Source organism: Mus caroli, unplaced genomic scaffold (genome assembly GCF_978045245.1).
Source record: "Mus caroli unplaced genomic scaffold, Mus_caroli_1 scaffold_14, whole genome shotgun sequence".
Taxonomy (NCBI): Eukaryota; Metazoa; Chordata; class Mammalia; order Rodentia; family Muridae; genus Mus; species Mus caroli.
In genome coordinates, this window is record NW_028227269.1 from 86,448,668 (window position 1) to 86,467,226 (window position 18,559).

The 18,559-nt window shown below is 42.3% G+C and overlaps 1 protein-coding gene and 1 pseudogene across 1 annotated transcript; both read right to left on the minus strand.

Annotated features, from left to right (window-relative positions):
• Window positions 1–971: 971 nt before the first annotated feature.
• On the minus strand, window positions 972–3,526 carry LOC110288608 (mRNA export factor GLE1 pseudogene; annotated as a pseudogene).
• Window positions 3,527–4,687: 1,161 nt separating this feature from the next.
• On the minus strand, window positions 4,688–5,149 carry LOC147001300 (eukaryotic translation initiation factor 1A-like). Its single transcript, XM_085830576.1, has one exon. The coding sequence runs from the start codon at window positions 5,120–5,122 to the stop codon at window positions 4,688–4,690; it is 435 nt and encodes a 144-aa protein (XP_085686702.1). The 5' UTR covers window positions 5,123–5,149.
• Window positions 5,150–18,559: the final 13,410 nt, after the last annotated feature.

Below are 18,559 nucleotides of genomic sequence, written 5' to 3' on the forward strand. Positions count from 1 at the left end.
CAACAATATGAATAACCAGTGCCCCCCCCTCCCCCAGAGCTCGTGTCTCTAGCTGCATATGTATCAGAGGATGGCCTGGTCGGCCATCAGTTTAAAGAGAGGCCCATTGGTCGTGCAGACTTTATATGCCTCAGTGCAGGGGAACGCCAGGGCTGGGAAGTGGGAGTGGGTGGGGGGTGAGTAGAGGGGGAGGGTGTGGGGGACTTTTGGGATAGCACTGGAGATGTGAATGAAGAAAGATTCTAATTTTTAAAAAGAAGGAAAAAAAAAAAGAAAATCTGATCTGGGTCAAAAACCTGCCCATGTCTCAGAGTCATAAGAGATGATTGAGGACAGCTGACTACAAACTAATTGTACTAGAAAAAATGGGCGTACACTTACTGATAATTATTCATTGTTCTTCACACATGGGATTACTGAGAATGCAGGACTTAGTCCACTAGTTGCACATCTGAATTAGAGATGGTAATTTGAAAACAGCTTAAATTGTTGAGAACTATAAGGAGAGACAAAGGGTGCAGCTAAGTGCTAAGTGCCCTTTTTCACAAGTCCTTGTAACTTGTGAAAATTAGAAAGGCCAGTTCTGTATCTGTCTGTAACACCTATAAAACTATGAAACCTGACAAGGGACTGACATAAGGCTGTGAATTATAAACCCCTCATTTAAAATATGTTTATTTATTTTTATTTCTATGACTACACTACAGTGGTCTTCAGATACACACAAGAAGAGTGCATTGTATCCCATTACAGATGGTTATGAGCCACCCTGTGGTTGCTGGGAATTAAACTGAGGACACCTGCAAGAACAGTCAGTGCTGTTAACCGCTGAGCCATCTCTCCAGCCCTAAAAGCCTCATTCAATGGTACAGATATATAAAAACACACTGATGAATTTCTCCATCTGACATGATTCTTCCAAACTTGCTGTGTCAGTAGCTTTATATTGTTGCCCCTCCTGCCACACAGTGTTACAAAGGACATTGAGAGTGCCAGAAGGAGGTGGTCAGAAAGCCTATGTGGACATGAACCTCTCTGTATTGAAGAGATTTCTCCAAGAACAGCTTGAAACATTTGAAAGAGCCCATCTCTCCTGATCTTGTGATGGCTTCAACTCTGGGCAAGTAGTCCTCTTGTGAGATGTACTGGGTGAGAAGTTTCAGAACTGGATCTGGTACTGCTTCATGAGGGTATTCTAGACATGTGTTTTAGAAAGTTGTCCTGTTTCACAACTCTGGAATCCATCACTTGGTAGCCAAGCATCTGTTGCGAATCCTTCAAATCTATCTCTTCCTTGAAAGGTAGGTAGAAAGAAATGGAGTATGGACACTTATTGTGGAGATGAACAAGAATGAGGTCTCCCACTTTGGGGTGAAACATCCAGATACCAGAAGCCACCACTGCAATGGGGAATGCTGCTTCATGGTGAGAGCCCACTTCTTCCTCCCCTTGTTTCACAAATTTCTCTGCCAGTTTGTACTGGACAAAGTCCAGGCCCTCAGGGTTAAGAGTGACAGGCAACAGATACCCACCCGATTGTACATGCTTTCCAGAGAGCAGGCTATGGATCTTGTCAAAGACCTCCTTCAGCTTTGAACTTGTGATGCTAGAGATCTGGCTCAGTGGGATGGTGGCTGCCTTCTGCAAGTCCAGTCTTATCGATTTGGTCTGGCTGTCCTTGCTGGTTAGGTCTTCAAAGGAAAACACAATTGGCAGAAGCATCCTGAAGTTGCTGGTACCACTGCATCTTACTATCCTGTATCTTCCCCTGCAGGTCTTTATTCTGTGTCCCTGCTGCACTTGGGCTGGGTACAGAGCTCTGGGCAGGAGCCCTTGGCCCCCAGTGAACCTGTGACTCCTTCCACTTGAACCAGGGCCTCCTCCTCCCTCAATTCAGAGGCTCCAGTGATCTTCTGCTCCAAACTCTAGATGAGGTCCAGCATCTCAAGCAGGGCCAGCTCAGCCTCAGCTTGGTTCTCTGCTGTGGGATAGCCACTCTTCAAGATGCTGTGAATGATTCTGGAAATGAGGCCACACAGCTGGTTGTCCAGGGGCTGGAAGGCAGCCAGGTCCACATTCAGCAGGTCTTTGTGCTGACTGTAGATATCTAACTGCTCGTTGATCTGCTGGGTCTACATTGGCACCATGCATGTATTTGTGTTATTAAAAACTGGAGGAGGAGCAAGTCCCTTTCTGGCAGTAGGTCTCCTGTGCCTGAGAAGTGCCAGAAACATGATTCTTCAAATAGATCTAAATCTCTAGCATCTGTAGATCGCCAGAGGTCCCAATTCTGGACCATGTCCAGATCAGTTCACAGTGGCAGTTAAACTGTAAATCACTTGCCATGGGGGCCTTTTTAAAAACAAACAAACAAACAAAAACAACAAGAAAAACAAATTCCCAAACCGTACTTGCTAAAAATACTGGTAAGTATGTGCTTTTATGTGATGTGGAATTTGGGTGGGTTTTGGTTGAGTTTCTTTGTAGATATGGATGACCAAGGAGTTGTTGAAAACTAATTGTATTAAATGTCTTTTGCTAAGCCTTCTGCTTACACTTTTGTGACTGTCTGAAGTAAATAGTTTGTGTATATTGATAGAGATCATTTATAATTAAAGCATTTAATTTTTTGTACTAGAAAAACTTTTGAATATTTTAATTCAATTTTCAGATATGGAAACTGGAGGTTAGTTTAATTACTCAATTAAATTAATGAATAGTTTTGGACACTTTAAAAGAGCGCATAATTGCCTGCTATTATGGCTCTAGGGTTCATGATATCTTTGATCTTTTGTAGGCACCTGAATACATAAAGCTAAAACATATATACATCAATAAAATAAATCTTGACAAAAAGAAAGAAATGAAGTAGAACAGGTAGGAAAGGGGGCTGGAGAGATGGCTCAGGGGTTAAGAGCACTGGCTGCTCTTCCAAAGGTCCTGAGTTCAATTGCCAGCAAACACATAGTGGCTCATAACCACCTATAATAGTGTCCAATGCCCTCTTCTGGTGTGTTTGAAGGCAGCTATAGTATTCATATAAATAAAATAAATAAGTCTTTAAAAAGAAAAAAGCCAGGCATGGTGATTCACACCTTTAATCCCAGCATTCGGGAGGCAGAGGCAGGCGGATTTTTGAGTTCGAGGACAGCCTGGTCTACAAAGTGAGTTCCAGGACAGCCAGGGCTCTACAGAGAAACCCTTTCTCACCGCACCCCCCCCCCAAACAAAAAAGAACAGGTAGGAAAAATCAGAATGGTTGAAAGAAGGTAGTGAATTTCCATACAGATACATGAGCTATATTGAACTCAATTCTAGAAAGTCAACTCTATACATAGTGAGAATTGGTACAGGCCTGATACAGATGCAGACGAGGGTGAATTATCAGAGTAAGAAGCATTCTCTTGTGAGTGCCATGTGGTATTGGGGAGGATGTGATCTACAATCTAATCAGAGTAAGATGGTTTGGTACCAGACATGCATTCTTCCAAAACATCCTGGTAGCACAGCAGACACTGGTGGTCATAGTGCTTGCAGGCTTGTGTTGGGGAGTCCCCTCCTGGTTTGCCAGCAGAGACCATCAGACTGCATTGATCTTTTTCTTTTTCAGAAATCATGTAATCATTTATTTTCATTATACACCAGAAATATAATGAACATATGAAAGGAAAAAAAATGTTTATATACCAACATGTTTTTAATGTGTCTCTGTTACTGGACTCCTCCATTCAGAAAACAGTAACATCATTTTCATTAAGCTGTGGCTCCTTTTTCATTAACCTAAGCTTAGTTTAAAGAAATCTTAGCTTGTACAATTATGTAACTAACTTTACTCAATACACAGTAATTAGTTTTACTTTTTTTTTTTGTTTACTTGTTTTGGTTTTTTGAGACAGGGTTTCTCTGTGTAGCCCTGGCTGTGCTGGAACTCACTCTGTAGACCAGACTGGTCTTGAACCCAGAAATCCATCTACCTCTGCCTCCCAACTGCTAGGATTAAGTAATTCATTTTCCAAGCCCTCAATACAGAAGCTAACTTCATGAAAGTGGCTTAACATAAAGGACCTACCTACTTTACAAAGTAAACAATACTTTATGTGCTCTTAACAGCTACCTGCTTTGAAAATTTCTCTATGCAAGAATCAGAAGAGATTTACTTCTCTTTTTTATTTTCGTTCTTTTTTTCAGTATGCCTTACAAGATTATATATAAACATTGTCAACTATTATATTTTTAAACACAAGAAAATGATCATCTCCTCTAAGCATTTAATTTCTGCAATGCCTAATTTTTAAAACTCAAAATTGCTACCCATCTAACTTTAAAACTGCACTGTAAGATGTGACAACTTGTGAGTGGAAAAAACTTAAAGGACCAAGCAAGTGTATACAACCAGGGCCAGAAATGAAAGGTCACAAATGGAATGGCAGTCCCTTAACAGTGCACACTGCTGTGTCCTAAGTTCAATTATACCCATAAGCACAAAGTGTTAACTTGTCATTAAGATAGATAACTCAACATCTTAGATTTTCAAAGAAATATAATACTTCAAAACATAAAAGCCATCAATTTGCATTAACAAGCCACACTCATGCCAAATGAAGTTTTACTTAACAGCTGAACGTCAAGATGCCAATTGTGTTGAGCAATCTTCAGAGAACTTGGAATATAGCATGCTTAGTTTAGGTTAGATGTCATCAATGTCTTCATCATCATCTCCAATATCATCAAACACGATTTCATCATCATCCCCAGGACCAAATGTGTCTGTTTCATTGATTTTGGCATGTTCTGGAAGTTCTCCATAGGCCTTCAGACTTCTTGCTTCATCTGGATTGTACTTTAAGATTACATCAGCTTTGTTATCTTGATAGTCTCGTAGACCAATCAATATAATGTCTGAGGTATTTATCCAAACCTTTTTTCTCAACTTTCCTCTTATGTGGCACAGCCTCCTTACACCATCAAAACACATTGCTTCCAACCGTCCACACCCCAGCATTTTGGTCACCTGAGCATACTCTTGCCCATGTTCTTTAAACACCAACTCTCTTTTCTCAGATTCATTTTCATTTTTACCTCTGCGCCTGTTTTTGCCTCCTTTGCCTTTATTCTTTGGCATGATGGAAAAGGCAACCACAGGAGTCGGGTGAGCGAGTCCTGGCAGACAGTGGCTGACAGTGGCTGTGACTCAGTTCCAAGAGCTACTACACTCTTAGGATGGGTGCCAGGAAGTATCTAACAGTGGTAGATCTGAAAGCAACTGATGTAAGTATAGAAGATCCACAAGCCACAAAATGTCCCAGAGTCCTGGCTCCTGATTGTTACAAAATAGTACTTCAGCTTCTGGCCTGGTGCTCAGGAAGGTGTAGTCTCCCCAGTAGTGACAAAATGCAGCAGGACGCCTTTATCTTTGAAGTTCATGCATTGACCTTTATCAATAACAAAATAAAAATTTTAAATAAGTTTTCTTTGGAAATCTATTTGGGAAATAATTTTTTAATCAAAATTTCTGTACACAACATTGAATTGTATAACTTTTTCAAAATTAGATATTTTCTTTATTTACATTTCAAATGTTATCTGCTTTCCTAGTTTCCCCTCAGAAAACTCCCTATTCTTCCCCTCCTCATCCTGCTGCTCCCTAAGCCTCCTACTCCTGCTTACTGGCCAATGCATTCCCCTATACTGGAGCATAGAACCTTCACAGGACCAATGGCCTCTCCTCCAATTGATGACTGACTCAGTTATCCTCTACTACATATGCAGCTAGAGCCACGAGTCCTTCCATGTGTTTTCTTTAATTTGTAATTTAGTACCTGGGAGCTCTGGGGTTACTGGTTAGTTCATATTTCTGTTCCTCCTAGGTGGCTGAATTGTATAGCTTAATAAAAAATTGAAACTATCATTCTGAGGAATGTGGTTCTATATTAAAAAAGCAGTCTAAGACTTCATAGAACACTTAGTAGATTCAGATACCATTTTAATACATTTTTAACTAGTTTAGAGTAGCCAAGATTACCAGTTCATTGGTGTTCAGGCCTTTAATATATCACAAGAACACTAAATTTGTACCCCTGCACTTTAAATGGACATGCTTGGAGCATATTAAAAACAATTACAGGACTGGAAAGATTGCTCAATGCTTGAAAGCACCGACTATTCTTTCAGAGGTCATGCATTCGATTCCCAAGAACCAAACAGTGGTTCACAACCATTTGTAATGGGTACCGACGCCCTCTTTTGGTTCTTGTGTCTAAGACAGTTACAGTATGGTCATAGATATAAATTACTCTTAAAATTTTTTTTTTTTTTAGTTCACAGAAGAATGAAAAATTGATGAAAGTCACAGGTTGTGCTACTTAGATCCACTTTGGGACACAAAATAACGCATGAAAGCAGTTGACACAGGCACATATGACAACTTCATGAAGTCATGCCGCATCCAGTGAAAACAGAAAAGCAAAGGCCAACCAGAAAGTTCATCTCCATCTCCTTAAGATGTGACAAAGGCTTAGTAACAAACCAACCAGCCAGAATAGTACAAAACAAATTAACAACAACAACAACATCCCCAGAAACACTATTGAGTTCATTTTCTGTTGGCCATCTCCTTCTGGGTATGGGGCTTTCCCTTAAGAGTGGTTTTGTACATAGTGAGACCCCCTTGTAGAAAACCAACTTTTCCTTTGGGAGCAGATACTAGAGATAGTGTCTGGAACCAAACCAGGTCCTCTGCAACAACAGCCAATTCTCTGAACAACTGAGCTATTTCTCCAGTCCCCATCTGCTAGTTTTTACAAAAGACATTTAAAAGCATACAAATGAAAGCTAACTGAAATCTTTGTGTTCTCCAAGCCCAGCCTTTTTGAGACTTTACTTTTGGTCATTGCTATGGTGAGCACAAGACACACTGTGTAACCCTGGTATTTTTCTTGTGTGCATCCATTTCAAATTCTACCTTTCCCCTCATAGTCCTATTTACCTATATCATAGTGCCTGAAGAAGCCTTGAATATTTGCTACCCCTAACACTTACCATAACTCACTCTTACTTTTCTGGACCAAAGCTAGGACCACACTAGTAAACATCATCTTTTGTTTCTAGTTTTATTTCTGTGGCTGTTGTTAAAATACTCCAGCCAAACACAATTTCCAGGAGGAAGGACTTCTCTGGTTTACAATTCTAGGTTACAACCCACCAAGAGATGTCAAGGCAGCTAGTGAAATCCCACACACATTCCAAAGCAAGAGGGACTTGCTTCCTTGCAGAGAAGGAAGGAGGGAGGTAAGAAGGCAGGTAAGGCACCTCATGAAAGACCCCAGTTTCTGAGCAGTCTAGTCACCAAGGAAGGCCACAAGAGGTTCTAGACATGGTTGTGGCCAGGTTTCCTCTGCTCCCTAGCTTAAACAACCCTCAAAGAAAAATGGAAAATATATGTTCTCCCAGAACTTTCCATAACCAGAACCCAAATCCATGACCTACCTGGTGAGAACCATCTTCTTTGACGGACGACTAAGAGACTTTAGATTGATGATTCTTTCTTCCTGAGATAGGGTTTTTCTGTGTATTCGAGGCTGTCCTGGAACTCTTTCTACAGAACAGATTGGCCTAGGTCAGATGTCCTATGCCTATGTCTCCCAAAGTGAAGGCAGCAAGAGAGACTACTGTGTCTCACCCTGGGCAGAGCTTGAGTATATATACATGTCCCCAAAGCCCCGCCTCTACAATGACACACCTCTAATCCAACAAGGCCACACCTACCAATAATACCACACCTAGCTCCAAGAATAATTCAATCACCACACCAAACAAACAAACAAACAAACAAACAAACAAACAAACAAACAAACGGGCACTTCTTAGCCAGGCGTGGTGGCCCACGCCTTTAATCCCAGCACTCTGGAAGCGGAGGCAGGTGACTTTCTGAGTTTGAGGCCAGCCTGGTCTACAAAGTGAGTTCTAGGACAAACAGGGCTATACAGAGAAACTCTGTCTCAAAAAAAACAAAACAAAACAAAACAAAGTGGGGGGCGGGGATGGCTATGTTTTCTTACAGTCAAGGCTCATTTTCCACAAAGGCATATCATATGGGATCCTTGTATCATGATGATCCCTCATTGTCCTCATAAGACTATGGTTATATAGAGATCAGCAATTTTACCTACAACACAATTAACAGAGTAGATCTGTAAAGCTGATTTGCTGTCACAGTTGGGAAAGGCTCTTGCTGCCATGCTTGACTACTGGAGTAATCTCAGATAGATGGATGAAACAGAATCTCTCAGGTTGTTCTCTGACCTTCACACGGGTGTTTTGGTACTTTGACAAACACACCCAAAATAAACACCCACACACTCATACACTACATGCAACAAATCATTTTTTATACTTTTATTATATATATAAAGTTGTTTAGTGTGTATGTCCATCTGTAACCACATGCATGCTTGGTGACCATGGAGGTTAAAAGAGGGCATTGGACCCCTGGGTACTGGAGTAGCACATGCTTGTCTGCCACCATGTGGGTGGTGGCAAATATTGCTCTTAACTGGTCTCTTAAACCCCAAAATATTATTTTTAAATGACTTACTACAAGCAATGCTTTCCTTTAATCATGTGGGATGTGGGTTTGGTACCTTGTGCTAGCTTTTCATGAGTGCCCTAGTTCATCTGCCTCTAGAACTTAGCAAGTCACCTGTGTTTCAGCCCCTCCTCCCCAGCAACTTACAAAACATACAAAGAACAAACCAAAACTTCAGAAGGCCTAACTTCTCTCTGTCTCAGTTTAAACCCCAGAAACTCAAAGTTATAAGGAAGTTGCAGTGAGCTGACAGGGCTGAGGAGGAGGTTGCTCACTCTGTGCATTACTCACTGAACTAGCAAGAAGACTTGAATTCGATGTAATTCATTTCTGTAAAACTGGTGGGTGTATTATAAACAAACCCCAACAGATAGCTTCAGTGAGCTTTTATCAGTTCACTTGCATTGGTTCTTGGAAAAGCAGGTTTGACCAACACAGGGCACCCAGAACAACAAACACCACATGTGCTAGAGGATGTTGTAGGTGTTGGGTGGTGGGGCCACAAAGATCCACAAAAAGGGAAAGACTGGATTCTCTGCCTGCAAAGATGCAGCCAACAGCAACTTTTGTGGTCTAAATATGCTTGGCCCAGGGTGTTGTAGTATTCGGGAATTCTGACCTTGTTAGAGTAGATGTGTCACCATGGTCTTGGACTTTTTAAAGACCCTATTCTAGCTGCCTGGAAGTCAGTATTCTGCTAGCAGCTTTCAGATGAAGATATAAAACTCTCAGCTAGTCCTGCACTTTGTCTGCCTGGATGCTACTATGTTCCTGCCTTAATAATAATGCATGGAACCTCTGAATATTGAAGCCAGTCCCAATGAAATGTTATCCTTATAGAAGTTGCCCTGATTGTGGTGTTTGCTCATGGCAGTCAAACCCCAGCCAAGTCAGAAGTTGGTACCAGGGAATGGGGTATCACTGTGACAGGTCTGAAAATGCTTCTCTTTGGGAGAATGTAGATTTTGGGACTTTGGATTTGGAAAGCAGTGGAATGCTTCAAATGGAGCTTACTGGGCTATCTTAGTAGGAATTTAGAAGACTCTGTTACTGAGAGTGATCTGAAATGTGCTGTCCTGGCCCAAGAGATTTCAGTGGAGAAGAACTTCAGTATGTGGCCTAGAGACTGTTTTTTTTTTTTTTTTTTTTGTAGTATTTTGGTGAACAGTATGGCTACTCTCTATCATAGTCTGAAAAGCCAGAATGAGACTAAAATTCAGAAATTCAGATTAATTGCATTGGCAAAGGAGGTCTCAGAAATGCCCATCATAGACTTTGTTCTCTGCTTACATCTCACGAAGAACATTTGGAATATGCATAACTAGCTTAGAAAGGAAAAGTACAAAATAAATAGTATTAACGGGGGGGGGGGCACCAGGAAGTGAAATGGTGCTGAATTCTGAGTTCAAGGATATTAAATTGAATTAAGGGAGTTGTAACCTTGTGGCAAGATTTGACACAATGAAATTTAGATCCATTATGCTGGTGCATTGCTTTAATCCCAGGAGATAAAGTCAAGCAGATTTCTGAGGTCAAGGTCAGCCAGAGAAAAAGCAAGTTCTAGGTGAAGAAAAGCTTAAATCCAGGCATGGTGGTACACACCTTTAATCCCAGGAGACAGGCATCCAGATCTCTGAGTCAAGGTCAGTCTCCAGGCCAAGATCCTGGACAGTCAAGCTTAGGCAGTGAAGGAGTTGGAAAAGAAGAAGCTGGTGATGTTGTAAGAGAACAAAGGGACCCTGTTCCAGCTTCTGCAAGCAGCAGAACTTGTCAGCTTTGGCCATGTGGCTCTGGCTCTATAGCCAAGAAGAAAAGGAGACTTCTGGGACAATTGGTGCTGGAGTCAGGAAATTAGTGGTGATTATGAAGAGACCAGCATTGCTAAGGTGAAATCTTCAGGGAAATGTTTTCTGAGAACATAAGGAACCTGTATTCCAGAGACAGGCAAGGTTGTGTGTACCTCCTGCTGCAGCTGGACTTGGTAATGTGTTAGAGTCACCCAGGAGGTACTGGTTTTGAGAAAAAAAAAGTTCATAAAAGGACTGTCTTCTGGAAGCTTGACTTAAGTGACCCCACTCTCTGGTTTCACAAAAGTTCAAGCATGGAGTGACATCCCCAAGGTGTCTGAGGGGAAGCACTTAGTCAATTTCAATCTATAGGAAAAAAAGCAGGAAAGTGAAACTGGGTTCGTGAGAATCAGCAGCTATTCTGCTAAAGTGCCTGGGGCCAAGTCCTGGAAAGCAGTGAGTAAGTGGCAGAGTTCTTGCAGAATACAGACACACCTTGTCTTTATACAAGCTATGAGCTGAGCAATTAATCACAGATTTTCTGAAAGACTCTAGAGACAAAAGTTGCAGCTAAGTGCCCCTTCTTCTTCTTCTTCTTCTTCTTCTTCTTCTTCTTCTTCTTCTTCTTCTTCTTCTTCTTCTTCTTCTTCTTCTTCTTCTTCTTCTTCTTCTTCTTCCTTCTTCTTCTTCTTCTTCTTCTTCTTCTTCTTCTTCTTCTTCTTCTTCTTCTTCTTCTTCTTCTTCTTCTTCTTCTTCTTCTTCTTCTTCTTCCTCCTCCTCCTCCTCCTTCTTCTTCCTTCTTCTTCTTCTTCTTCCTTCTTCTTCTTCCTTCTTCTTCTTCTTCCTTCTTCTTCTTCCTCCTCCTCCTCCTCTTCCTCTTCCTCCTCTTCCTCCTCCTCCTCCTCCTCCTCCTCCTCCTCCTCCTCCTCCTCCTCCTCCTCCTCCTCCTTCTTCTTCTTCTTCTTCTTCTTCTTCTTCTTCTTCTTCTTCCTTCTTCTTCTTCCTCCTCCTCCTCCTCCTCCTCCTTCTTCTTCTTCTTCCTTCTTCTTCTTCTTCTTCTTCTTCTTCTTCTTCTTCTTCTTCTTCTTCTTCTTCTTCTTCATTATTATTATTATTGGATATTTTCTTTTTTTTTTTGTTTTGTTTTTCGAGACAGGGTTTCTCTGTGTAGCCTTGGCTGTCCTGGAACTCACTCTGTAGACCAGGCTGACCTCGAACTCAGAAATCAGCCTGCCTCTGCCTCCCGAGTGCTGGGATTAAAGGAGTGCGCCACCACGCCCGGCTTGGATATTTTCTTTATTAACATTTGTTTTCCTTCCTTCCTTCTTTCTTTCCTTCCTTTCTTCCTTCCTTTCCTTCCTTTCCTTCCTTCCTTCCTTCCTTCCTTCCTTCCTTCCTTCCTTCCTTCCTTCCTTCCTTTTCTTCCTTTCCTTCCTTCCTTCCTTCCTTCCTTCCTTCCTTCCTTCCTTCCTTCCTTCCTTCTTTCTTTCTTTCTTTCTTTCTTTCTTTCTTTCTTTCTTTTTTTCTTTTTTTGTTTTTGAGACAGGGTTTCTCTGTTTAGCCCTAGCTGTTCTGGAACTCACTTTGTAGAGCAGGCTGGCCTGGAACTCAGAAATCTGACTGCCTCTGCCTCTCAAGTTCCTTTATTTACATTTCATCTATATCCCCTTTCTGTTTTTTGGGTTTCTACTTAAAAAAAAAACTGCCCTCCCCCTATCCACTGTTCCCCCCCAACTCACTCACTTTTTCTTCCTGCCCCTGGTATTCCCCCACACTAGGGTATACAACCTTCATAGGACAAAGGGCCTCTCCTCCCAATAATATCTGTCTAGGACATCCTTTGCTGCATATGTAGCTCGAACCAGGAGTCCCACTATGTGTGCTCTTTGGTTGGTGGTTCAATCCCTGGGAGCCCTGGGAAACTGGCTAGTTCATACTTGTTCCTCCTATGGGACTGCAAACCCCTTCAGCTCCTTGGGTCCTTTCTCTAGCTCCTTTATTGTGGATCCTATTCTCAGTCCAATGGATGGCTGTGAGCATCCACCTCTGTATTTGTGAGGCACTGGCAGATCCACTCAGGAGAGAGCTTGTAAGGTAGAAAATTTAAGTTTGACCTCCCTAGACCAAGTTAGAGCCAAGAAAAAAAAATAGTTGGGCCCTGAAGCACCCTGTTCTGAGAACTGGCTGACCATGAACAGATAATTACACAAGCCGGTTCAGATATCTTTTTCCAAGACCTGGCTGATCACAAAAGTTGAATTAAAATCTTGAGAACAATCTGGAGTATCAGGGAGTTTCCCCTTGTGATTTTTAGTTCCCCTTGTGATTTTTTAGTGGTATTTTCAAATGACACACTCCCTACCCTGTTGGGTTATGGTTTTTTCCTTTAAATACCCGCTTTCCCAGCTACTCGGGGTCGAACTCCTCTACCCCTGCATTGGAACAAGTAGGCCCCAGCGCACTGGTTCCTGTCCATAAACCTCGTGCAATTGCAGCACAAATGTTTTCCTGTGAATGACTGGGGCGGGGGGGGTGTCATGACATCCTGAGACTTACGTGAGGGCCTCCTTTCATCAGGGTTCTTTCAAGCTATATCAGGTTCCTGTCAACAAGAACGTGTTGGCATCCACAAAGTGTCTGGGATTGGTGATTGTAAATGGGGTGGATCCCCTAGTGAGTCAGTCTCTACATGATCATTTCTTCAGTCTCTACTTCATGCTTTGTCTCTGGAACTCCTTCCATGGGTGTTTTGTTCCACCCTTCTAAGATGGATTGAAGTACCCACACTTTGGTCTTCCTTCGTCTCGAGTTTCATGTGCTTTGTGAATTGTATCTTGGGTATTCAGAGCTTCTGGGCTTCTGGACTAATATCCACTTATCAGTGAGTGCATATCATGTGTGTTATTTTGATATGGGGTTAACTCACTTAGGATGATATACTCCAGATTCATCCATTTGCCTATGAATTTCATAAATTCATTGTTTTTAATCGTATTCCATTGTGTAAATATACCACATTTTATGTATCCATTTCTATGTTGAGGGACATATTACTTCATTCCAGCTTCTGGCTATTATAAATAAGGCTGTTATGAACATAGTGGAGCATGTGTCCTTATTACATGTTGAAGCTAAGTCTAGCTCTATGCCCAGGAGTGTTATTTTCTTACCCCTCCTTGTAACTTGTGAAAATTAGAAAGGCCAGGTTTGTATCTGTCTGTGACACCTATAGGACTACCAAACCTGATACAGACCTACAAAGGGCTTTGAAGTACAAAAGCCTCAGTTTTAAAAAAGATTTATTTTTTTTTCTAATTGTACACTGCAGCTGTTTTCAGACACACATGAGAAGAGTGCATGGAATCCCATTACAGATGGCTGTGAGCCACCCTGTGTTTCCTGGGAATTGAACTCAAGACTTCCGGAAGATTCATTAGTGCTCTTAAACACTGAGCCATCTATCCAGCCCTAAAAGACTCATTCACAAGGTACAGATATATAAACACACACTAACAAATTTCTCAATCTTACATGATTCTTCCAAATTCTCTTTCTCAGTGCCTTTACTATTGCCCCTTTTGCCACACAGTTTGATGAAGGACATCAAGAGGGGCAGACGGTGGACATCAGAAAGGCTCTGGGGACAGGAACCTCACTGCCATGCAGACATTTCTCCAAGAACTGCTTGAGAGGTATGAAGGACCCTGAGCTGGTGATGGCTTCAATTCTGGGCAAGTAGTCCTCTGGGATGAGAAGCATCATCTTCCAGAACTGGACCTGATACTGCTTCATGAGGGCATTCCCACACAACTCCAAGAAGTCAAACATGAGAGTGGACGTCACATCTGAGAGAGGCTTCATGTTTAAGATATGTGCCAGCCATTACTTAAGCCATGAGCATGAGGCTCCTTCTGGTTTCTATAGGGCCACTGGAGCTGGCTGGTGGCAGCATAGAAATGGATCATCCCAGACATGGGTTTTAGAAAGTTGTACTTTTGTTCAACCTTGGAATCCATCACTTGGTAGCCAAGCATCCCTTGAGAATCCTCCAAAGTCATCCCCTCCTTGAAAGGTGGGTAGAAATGAACAGAGTATGGACACTTGGGGAGAAGAGCACCTCCAACATGTGCACCTGCACATACAAGCACACACAAATACACATCACATGTGTACAAATGCATATGCACAGAAGAATTCACATGGTTTTTGCTGTAACTGAGAGGTGTGAACTGTTTTTATAAAGGAGTTTTCTTCTCAGGACTGAGGATGCCAGTAAAGTCGCCAGGTACAATACTTTGTGTGTGTGTGTGTGTGTGTGTGTGTGTGTGTGTGCAGGGTTTGTCAGCTTAATTATTATGGTACTCCAACCTCCCAGGTCAGAAATTCTAGACTACTCACGTTGACTCGCTTCCTTTAAAATATCCAAACACATTTCTTTAGCTCTCTGTTAGGTCCAGGATAGCTTGACGACATTATGGGGCAGGCGAGGCATCTGACATGACTAGGTCCCTAGAAGTTGTCCAGATCCAAGAGGTTGCAACCTTCCTCTGAGCTTCCTGCTTCTGCTCTTCTGGCCCTAACATATCAGTTCAACAGGAGTAGAAACTGGCAAGTGGATGTCATACCACATTCTATGGATCTGGGTGGTGACCAACTTGGGTCTGAGCTTTGGGTGGTTTCTCCTGGGACCTTCTGTCCTGGGTGTGTGTTGACACATGCCTCCTATCTGCAGTTGGTGTTCCATGCTGCTGTTCTCCCAGATTGGCACTGCTCACCTCTGGGTGCTGTTGGCCACCACACTGGTTTTGTTACTTTCTTTTATCTCATGCTTCTTCTTCTTTCCTTAGACCTGGAACATGGTAGACAGTTTCTTCATCACCTCCTCTACAGGGAATTTGTCTAGAGATTTAAAGGGGAACCCTGTCTTTGATTCTCCGTACAGGTGTCTCATTGCTGGAATAGAGATGCAAAAAAATCTTACATGAAATTATAAATAAGCAATCACCAGCTTCATGTCGTCCTGCTGCAGAAACATAGCTGGGCCATGGAAAGATTTGGAAATGTTCCCTTCCTGGCGTTGGTTGCTTAGCTGCATTTTCTAATGAGCTTCTCTGGTCACACCCCTCCTGGTTTACAGCTCTCTAATGGATTCCTCTCATGCTCTTATTAAAATCTAAACCCTTCAAGCTCTATGTGGTGTAGCCTAGCTTGGCACCTGCACCTTCTTGCACACAAGTGTCTTTGCCTCAGTTACTCCAGGTTCTGTTTCTTCGCCATGCTAAGCTTTAACCTGGGCTCTTTACAGTTGCAATTTCAGCACCCTAGATTATTCTTAGCCCCTTCTCTACCACCATGGCTGACTTTCTTACTTGCCAGGTTGGGATTTCTTATCTGACAATGCTGTGAAAGAAGGAGTCAGTGATTCTGCTCAGTTTCTCCTTGTCTCACTTCTGCTTCTATCCTTCCTAGGGTTCAGTACAGGACACAACTATCCTGGCATTTCTTCATTTATCACTTTTCTTCCCCACTTTAGCCAAATGATCCTCTCCATCTGCAAGGACAGAGACTTGTCTCTTGATAACATCCTGCCTTCATATGGAATACTGATTATATGTCAGGCCCAGTGTTGGTTTTAATAGGTTTGGACCCCATAGACTCATGTGTTTGAATACTGGACCCATAGGGAGAGAGCATTATTAGGAGGTACGGCCTTATTAGAGTAGGTGTGACCTCCGTGGAGGAAGTATGTCACAGTGGACATGGGCTTTGAGGTCTTATATATACACACTAAAGTTATTCCCAATGTGGAAGATACTCTCCTGGCTGCCTTCAGATAAAAAATACAACTCTCAGCTACTTCTCCAGCAGCATTTCTGCCAGCATGCTACCATGCTTCCTGCCATAATAATAATGATAATGGATTAAACCTCTGAAACTGTAAGCCAGCCCCATTTAAATGTTTGCCTTTGAAAGATTTTTCTAGTTATGTTGTACCTTCAAAACAATAAAACTCTATCTAAGACAGGCACTGTGAATCCAAACACTTGCTGTCCTACATTTTATAGTCTAGCAGCGTACAGATAACACCAATTGACGAGATAATTTAAGTTATTTCAAGTCATAATAGTTCGTCTGATAATGTGCGAATAAGGGGATAGATTGAGTATCAGAGAATGTAGGGGTAACAGGGTAGTTATATACAGGGATAGTGTCTCAGTTTAGTTTCCATTGCTCTGATAAAACACCATGAGCAGAAACAATCTGTGGAGGAAAGTGTTCATTATCCATTCAGTTGGGAGCTCAAGCCAGAAACCTGGAGGCAGAAGCCAATACAGAGGCCATGGAGGCATGCTGCTTACTGGTGTGCTACTCATGGCTCGCTTTGTCTATTGACACAAGAACGGATACAGACACACAGACAGACACACAGATACAGATACATACAAACATTCACAGGCTCACATAGACATAACAAAAAGAGAAATACACAGCCACACACACAGAAATGTACACAGACAAGCAGGCACACACAGTCAGCTACACACAGATATAGACACAAAGACACAAACAGATTTTTATACACAGAGACACATGGTCACATGCACACACAGACTAAAATATATCTTAAGAACAACAACGACAACAAGAACAACAACAACAACAAAACAAAAGCCTTCCCCTTGCAGTGGGAAGGCCTGTCCACATCACTCTCACCACTTTGCTAGCTGAGCCAACTTGTCCTGAGCTCTCACATTTTCAGTGCCTCGAGTGCCTCAGTGTCCTCATTTATACCCAAGAAGATGACACTTGATACCTCATCTTACTGCTCCATGTGGATTAGTAACTAGGTGAGTGTGCTCTGTGGTAGGATTAAAGGCGTGTGCCACCAGACCCCACATGTGGGGAGGGACTCTAAAGGTTACTTATTGCAAATAATATTACCTAGTGATGAGGTTTTTGGTTCTTGGTAGGCTCAGACCTCGTGTAAGAGAGGTGGCTTCATGAGAGGTAACTCAGGTGAAAGGCAAGGCAAGGAAACAGAACAGGGCAGGAGACTCATTAGCAGAAGCTTTAATAATGAAAGGTAGTTTTCATTGGCAGACATATTTTACACATGACAGGCCTTTTAACATACGCAGAGGGAGGCAGCTCATCTGCATGTTGAAGGCTCTGACACCTTATGGAAAACTCCAACTCCAATCTATGTAGGCACAGTTGGGCTCTTCTATCAGAGATTTTATGGATTTCAATCCCCACCACTTTTATTATGGAGGACATTTGGAAATGGGGTTGCCTCCCTGTTCCTTTGATATATGCAGAGCTAGTGTCAAGGGTAGAGCAGATTGTATGCAGTCCATTAGCAGCTGCTATGGAGGATGCTACAGCAGGAGGCTGGGTTTCAGAGGAGCGCAGGTTGGGAGACAGTGTGGGAGTCATGGGAGCACCATGGCTATTGAGTTGGAGGCCCAAGGTATATTCATCTAAAGAAACTGTGCTTTTCTTGGTTCTACCAGGTCTCATGGGGTATAGTTGATCCATTTATTGATTAATTCAGTTAGTAAAGTTTTTTGATGACCTATGGTGTGTTTGACTACAGTCTGGCATGTGACTTTCTGGGGACCATATATGGCCAGGCCCATTGCTTTGCATGTCTCTTTTGGTTGTTTTGGGTTAGAATAGAGTTGACAATAGTTGCCTCAGAGGTAGGGTAGCACACAAAGCTACAAGTAGTTACTTTGGGTGTGCACCTTTTGGTATGATGGAAACTAGCAAGTTGTAATAGAGTGAGTAGAAGGTAGGGAGGAAGGGCCAAAAGTCTTTTGGATATCTGGAAGGCTGATCTGTTAAGACTCTTCATGAGTGAGCTGAGATCTTTGGATAGCTGAGAGCACAGAAGCAAATAGTTGGATTTAAGTTTCCACATTATGAATCAACTCAGGGAGCCTGAAGGTGGTGGTGTGTTTGGGGCCAACCTTTTCTACCTAGAGAGATCCAGGCCAGCTAGGGCTACTTAGACTCTGTCTCAAATTAGTCAACCAACCAGACGATTAACCAACCAACCAGCCACCCAACCCAGGCACCTACCAGGGGGAGAGAATTACTCTGATAGTTGAGTCATTGTGTTTCCCTCTGATTTGGTCTTGAGGTCTTAGAAGAATGACTGTATCTTATGGTTCCATGCTGCCAT